Raw genomic sequence first — 310 nt, 5'->3', positions numbered from 1 at the left:
CTGCCGGGCGTTGGCTCGGGCGGCAGCCGCGGCGGCAGGATCTTCCGCTCGTCTGATTTCGCCAAGCATTTTGTCCAGACAGATCTGCCCTTCCACCCCCTGGTGCAGATCACCTACCACCCCCAAAACTCGGACTACCTGCTGGCCCTCAGCACCGAGGTGAGGGCCGGGGAGCCAGGATGGCGCCTTGGCTGGGGATGGAGAAGGCTCCTGGCGGTGCTTCCCTAAGGATGAGCTGGATTGTGTCCACTGTCGTGTCCTGGGCTCCGTTCCCATGCCCGGAGGATGCGTGCAGCTCCAGGATGGAGGG

At 64.8% G+C, this 310-nt stretch overlaps 1 protein-coding gene across 1 annotated transcript in view; it reads left to right on the top strand.

Annotated features, from left to right (window-relative positions):
• SORT1 (sortilin 1) overlaps nucleotides 1-310 on the top strand; it is a 10,685-nt gene that overhangs the window by 5,939 nt on the left and 4,436 nt on the right. Inside the window, exon 3 of the mRNA XM_009635665.1 lies at nucleotides 1-159. Coding sequence (XP_009633960.1) covers nucleotides 1-159 — 159 coding nt within the window. The remainder of the gene's footprint in view (nucleotides 160-310) is intronic.

Source organism: Egretta garzetta, unplaced genomic scaffold (assembly GCF_000687185.1).
Source record: "Egretta garzetta isolate BGI_Z169 unplaced genomic scaffold, ASM68718v1 scaffold623, whole genome shotgun sequence".
Lineage (NCBI taxonomy): Eukaryota > Metazoa > Chordata > Aves > Pelecaniformes > Ardeidae > Egretta > Egretta garzetta.
This window is presented reverse-complemented; position numbering and strand designations above follow the sequence as displayed.